This window comes from Balaenoptera acutorostrata, chromosome 10, assembly GCF_949987535.1.
Source record: "Balaenoptera acutorostrata chromosome 10, mBalAcu1.1, whole genome shotgun sequence".
NCBI classification, from domain to species: Eukaryota; Metazoa; Chordata; class Mammalia; order Artiodactyla; family Balaenopteridae; genus Balaenoptera; species Balaenoptera acutorostrata.
The window spans coordinates 19999854-20005853 of record NC_080073.1 but is presented as its reverse complement, the minus strand read 5'-3'; the positions used below and the strand labels follow the sequence as shown (position 1 = coordinate 20005853).

The window sequence follows — 6000 nt, the reverse complement described above, 5'->3', positions numbered from 1 at the left end:
CTATAAAATGTGATGAAGGAAAAAAAAAAAAATCAGTGTGCTTCCTGGAGAGACAAGGTAGCCTGTCTTTCTCTGTTTTTTCCCCCAATTCTCTAAATGGAGACTTTTTCACTTTGAAATCCTGAGGGTTGTAGAGCTTCAGTTCTCCGTGATGATGAAAGCTTTTAGTTAAGATTGATTTTAATTCTGGGTTGGAAGCAGCTGGTGCTAAACCTAAGGCATATGCCGAACACACACTCTGAGCAGGTCAGAAGGGGAAAGAAACTTAGGCTGTGGCGACTTTTACTACCAGTGTGAACAACCAGCATTTTTATTGCATTTGAGAATGCGATCATGTCAGTAATTAGTACTGACTACACAACATTTTTTTTTTTTTTTTTTTTTTTTATTGTCTGTATCCACAGACACGGAATGATGGAATTACAGTTGATGTCACGGAATGAGTTCCTTTTATGCCTTATCAAAACAAAACGAAATTAAAAAAAAAAAATTCTTGTTACTGGCAGTACATCTCCACGGAGCACCACGCTGACAGTCGGGCTGTACCATCTCCACGCAGGCTTCTGGGTAGCAGAGATCGTGAGAACTACACCGGGCCCACAAAATGCCTTTGGAATTGTTAAGTCTCATTTCTCAGGAGAGAAAAGCCAAAATCGACTCTCAGAAACATCCAAAATATCCAGAGGGTCTACCATTAACCAAAAGGTCCCCCAAAGATTCAAAATCCTGACAAGCATGTTCTTCTTGGTACCCTTGGAAACGGAGCTCAAGCTGGAATGTGGAAAGGAGAGGAAATCTTTAACTTTTTTTTTTTTTTTTTCATGATAAAATAGCTAGTGACGGACATCATATTTTGGGTGAAGAATCCAAGGTGTCTTTACTAGGTCTGACGGAACACGGGGAATCAGGTCAGAGCCGTCCGAAGGTGGCAGGGCTGGCGGTCACTCTTCCCGTTCATAAGCCTTGATGTTTCCTTTCACTGCTGGTTCAATGCAGGCAGCGTTAACTTGTCTCACAAGGACAGACTCTAGGGACAGCAAGTGGGACGGATCCTCATCCCTGACGGTGCATTTGCCCGGTACAAGGGACCGTTCTCCCTAAGGTACGCTTTTCTTTGGGGAAAAAAAAAAAAAAAAAAGCAACAAATTGTCTGTACATCTTGGCACCTTGTAAAGTTTTCTTTCTTTTTTTCTTGTTTTTATACAAAAAGTTCAATAGCTTTGACACTCCCCATGATTAATCACTACTTCACTGATAAACTTTGAAAGTGTGACCCTGGAATTTCATCATGCAAAATATTTACTGCAGCAGGAGAAAACATTGTTTAAAACAACATTTTTTTTTTTTTTTCTCTTTTCAAACGCATGAACTTGTTTAAGATAGCCAGGAAGGCAATGGTAGGATAAACACAAGGGATAGGAATGTATCAAAAAACAGAGGAACTCACACCGGCAGGCACACACACCAAAAAAACCTGTACAAGATGCTCTGATCAACGAGAACAGGAAAAAAGAAAAAAAAAAAAATCTGTCAACTATGTTACAATTTTAAAAGCCAAAAAAAAAAAAAAAAAAAAAGAAATTTGGGAGTTTCTCCCTCCCACATGTCAGGAAATGTCATCCAATATTCTGAAAGCAAGAATAACTAAATAAAATACATGTGCAGCATATTCTGCAATTCCATTACATACAGTAGGTTTTTTTTCCAAAGCTTTTTTTTTTTTTTTAAAGTATCGTTAATATAAAGCAGTTGCACAAAAAGCAAAGGTGTTTTGACAAACAGGTGTATGCATTTATTCCTTTTTAGGAACAATATCTAAAAAAAGAACCACCCTCCGCCCTCCCCCAAAAAAGACAGTCACACAGACACATCGGGATATATGTACAACATAATAAACCCCATCCTAAAGAAGCAACTGGGATACCCCCAAGGGATACAGAATCAGAATTGGAAAAATCAGAGTGAAGTTTGCTTGCTGTAAAGCCTGAGAAATTTTTTTTTTTTCAGTTGGTTCTTCTGCAAGGCTGTGATACCTGCAAAGATATGTAAAAGCTAATTTTTCTTTTTTTTTCTTTTTGCTACAGTCTTTAGACTAAGCATGCAAGACATACGACTAAGTGCAACTGAGTGAAATGTATTTTTTTTTTTTTAATTTTAATCATTCCCTAAAGGTTTGAACTGAGGTATGCGTACTAACAGTTTCTCATGCTGTTAACTTTACTCATGTCTAGCTACACATGCTGAGAATGAACTAATCTACCAGATTTTTATCCTCTTTTGAATACCAAACTAACCAGCAACCACTCAGTTTAGAAGCACAGGGCCCCCTTCCCATGACCCTGTCTGGCTACTGCTTGCACATCATGACGCTGCCTGGAAAAGTTGAGGGAAAAAAAAAAAAAAAAAAAAAAAAGTAAGTCTCGAGTGACCACAGACTGCTCTTTATAGAGAAAGCAGTGTGAAGCTTCAAAAGTTAACTGCCAAAGAAGTTTTTGTACCAAGCTTGTGAGTGGACGGGAATGTTACTTTTTTTTTTTTTTTTTTTTTAAATGAAAAATGCTGACGCAAGCCTAATCCGGAAAAAAGGAAGGAAAAAAAGGAAACCTTTTTAAAAAAAAAAACAAAAACAAAAACCCAGAGGATATATATATGCCAAGATAAACCCAAATGAATGCAGTGATCATAGCACAGTCCTTAAACAAAAGTGGCATACAATCTTTCTTTGAAAAAGAAATGTCTTCTAGAAATCCTACTACGCGGTCTAGTTCAATTGTGGAAGCTGTTCCGTTCTCTCTGAATTTTACCTTCATTTTATGTTAACTGTCTCCTAGACGGACACCCCCTAAGTTTCATGTGCTATACACTGGTTTTTTTTTCTTGGAGATGGAAATCCCTTCCTTCTATTGCTCCCTTAATACTGTGTCCTATTTCTCTCTCCAGTAGCCCCATACGTTCTCTTTACAAGATTGTGTTTTGGTCTCTGTAGAGGTACAGAAGGAAAAAACCAAAACCAAAACCAAAACCGAGGACTGAAAAAAAAAAAAAAAAAAGTAACAACTTTGGTTCCATTACCTACTTGGTCTTCTAAATGTCCTCTATGATGAAGAAGCAGTTCTCTTAAGTTAGCAATAGCCTATATCTCATCAATTGCCTCTAAATTATTTTGCCTCCTTTGATCAACAAGAAGAGGATATTTGGCTTCATCAGATAAAGCATAAAAACAGAGAACATAATTTACCTTTGTGGAATATCTTTGGTAATTTTAGGGAAAAAAAAAAAAAAAAAAGAGGTACAAAGCATATAAATTAAGCTCCAAAAGGCTCTTAAACTAAAACAAAAGCTACACTCCTAGGTAAATAAATGAGTGACAGGACAGGGGTGCAGAGTGGAAGCGTTCAGGGGTTCCAAGGACCGAGGCGGTACTGACCCATGACTGTCATGTTCTGTGCGCCATGTTTGTTTCCCCAAAAGCCCAGGGCTGAGCTGTGCCCCCATCTACCTGATGTCTTCTGCTGTTGGTTTTTGAGACTGGGTTGGCGGGGTGATATTGCCTCACATGCTGAACTGCTGTACCAAATCTGCACATTGGAAATTAACACTTTAGCATTTGCTGAACGAAGTCCTCATTAACTCGCATAGCAAGTTCAATCTGAAATCTAATTTGCATTCAAACAGATGCATGCCACCCAGCAGGTCTGAATGGATGTTTCGGTTTGGGGCCACCACGACTTTCAGCACAGTTGCTCAGGGAAGCCAGCTTTTGGGCCATTTTGCAAACAAAGCAACCCACACTGGTTTTAACAACTGCGAGAGCCTGAGGCCCCCATCTCAACTAGGTCATCCCAGGGACGGGCTTCCACAGCCACTGTCAGTCGAACTACTGCGAGAGGTTTTTTTTTTTGTTTTTTTCTGGTTTGGGGGTAAGGGGGCTGCTGCCTATGTCTCCTTGTGCTGGTAAATGCTGTGGCATTTATTAAGAATGATGGTAGGTGCAACATAAAAAAAAAAAAAAAAAAAAGAGGAAAATCTGAAACCCCCTTCCCGAACCTTCCAATACTGCTTCATGGAATGAATCTGCATGGTTCCTAGGGTGTCTCTATTTTTTTTTTTTTTTTTTTTTCTGTCATTCATTCTCTTTCTGGCAGGAACTTCACGTCTGGGTGAGAGGACCTTCACGTGTAGAGTGCAGCATTTGGGACCTTTTTGCAAAAGATCAAAACGGAATGTTTTCTGACTTTCGAGAAAACAGTGGTGATGTCTGAAGGGACATGGAATGAGTGACAGAAAACTACGAACGAGAAATGACATTCAGCTTCGTATAATAAAAACACCTATTAACATTCATCACAAGGTACAGAAAACTTGAAGCCTCCAAGAGGCCGTGGGCCCGAATGGAGGCCTGAGGTCAGAACTTAAAATGGTATAGGAGAAGCCAAAAAAAAAAAAAAAAGAGCAATACATTAAAAAGTTTGGGATAATTATTTTTAAACCCTCCCCCCAATACACACACAAAGGCCTTCCCCATCCCAACTGGAAGCAAAAAAAAAAAAAAAAAAAAAAAAAAAAATGGAGTAAAGGCAGTGATAATCAACATGCAGTACTGTGCAAATAGGTCGTCCATTGGAATCCTTAAATTCTGGGCAGAGGCTTGGTCTGCAGCTTAGGTGCACATGCTCAGTTGGGTGTCCTCAATGTCCAATGTCGGCAGGACTGCAGTTCAAAGTCTGCTGCTAAAAGTGAATCAGTTTAGCAAATTTACAACACTGATGTTGACTGTTGAGAGGAAAATCCCCAGTACCAAACAAGTCCATCCAATGCACAGAGTACAAATTCCTTTTTTCAACAAAAAGTAGAAAAATCAAAAATACTCCCAAATGGGATTCTTGATGGCACTAAGAGTTAACACATTGCAGAGTTGTCAAAATGTAGTGAAAAATCCTCCAGACTGTACAACCAATGGAGAACGATTTCACTGCAAACTTTTGACGTGTTTTGTTTTGTGTGCCCCCCCCCCCCAATCTTCGCGCTCTTGGGGTCGGCCTGCCCAGATGTTCACTCCATGTCCTCATTTACTGGTTCGTCTTCGTAATCTCTGTCGTGGTCAAAATCCGGACTGTGGTTGGCTGTTGTCACTAGGGATAGCGGCCCTTCAGCTTCCTCTGGATCCAGAGGCTCTTCTTTGACATGTACAGGATGCCTGGAAAGACAAAAGAAGGTTCACCGTGGGGACTTCCCAACCCAAGGTAAGTCGGGTGTTCTGGGTGACACAAAACCCCCAGTCTAGGGCTGTGATGTCCGACACAGCAGCCACTAACCACGTGCGATTACGAAAATTAAGACAATTTAAAATTCCGTTTCTCAGTTACCCTGGCCACATTTCAAGTGCTCAAGGGCCACATGTGTTGGCTAACGGCTACCATGTTGGATAGCACAGAGGGAGAAATTTCCATCATCACAGAAGGGTCTCTGGACGGAAGCTCAGTGGGCGTGTCCTCCTCCCGTGGTGTTTCTTACACTGTAATGTGCACCCAGATTACCGTGGGATCCGGTTAAAATGCAGCCTGTGACTCAGCAGGTTTGGGGTGCGGCCTGAGACTCTGCCTCTCTGACCAGCTCCCCGGCAATGCTGCTGGGGTCCGAGGACCACCCTCTGAGTGTCAGCTAACAGGCCCCGTAGTGGCCTGCTGGGCGGATGAATACAAATCTTCAAATAATCCCGTGAGGCAAGAATCGGTTAACGCAACAGTGGTTTGTGGGGACCACTGTGTGCAAGAGGCTGGGCTAATCACGGCTTGCTGTGTGTTCTGCTTTTCTAGTTAACATGCAGAACCTGTGAAAGAACTCTCCGGAGACCGACCCCAAGCGAGGGTCTATCATTAATCAACTTCAAGCAAACACAGCAGAGAGACACCATGATACATGCTGGAAACTCCAAATTAATGCATATTTTTACAAACTCTCAATAAGGCAAGAAAAGCCCTGCCAGGAAACACAAACGGA

General features: G+C 41.1%; 1 protein-coding gene across 11 annotated transcripts in view; it reads right to left on the bottom strand.

Annotated features, from left to right (window-relative positions):
• Positions 1 to 4302: 4302 nt before the first annotated feature.
• The window catches only part of FOXP1 (forkhead box P1), a 598922-nt gene continuing 597224 nt past the window's right edge, over positions 4303 to 6000 (bottom strand). For all 11 annotated transcript variants that reach the window (XM_057554350.1, XM_057554351.1, XM_057554344.1 and 8 more), the window contains one exon: positions 4303 to 5197. In XM_057554350.1, the coding sequence (XP_057410333.1) occupies positions 5053 to 5197 (145 nt within the window). In that variant the 3' untranslated portion in view covers positions 4303 to 5052. The remainder of the gene's footprint in view (positions 5198 to 6000) is intronic.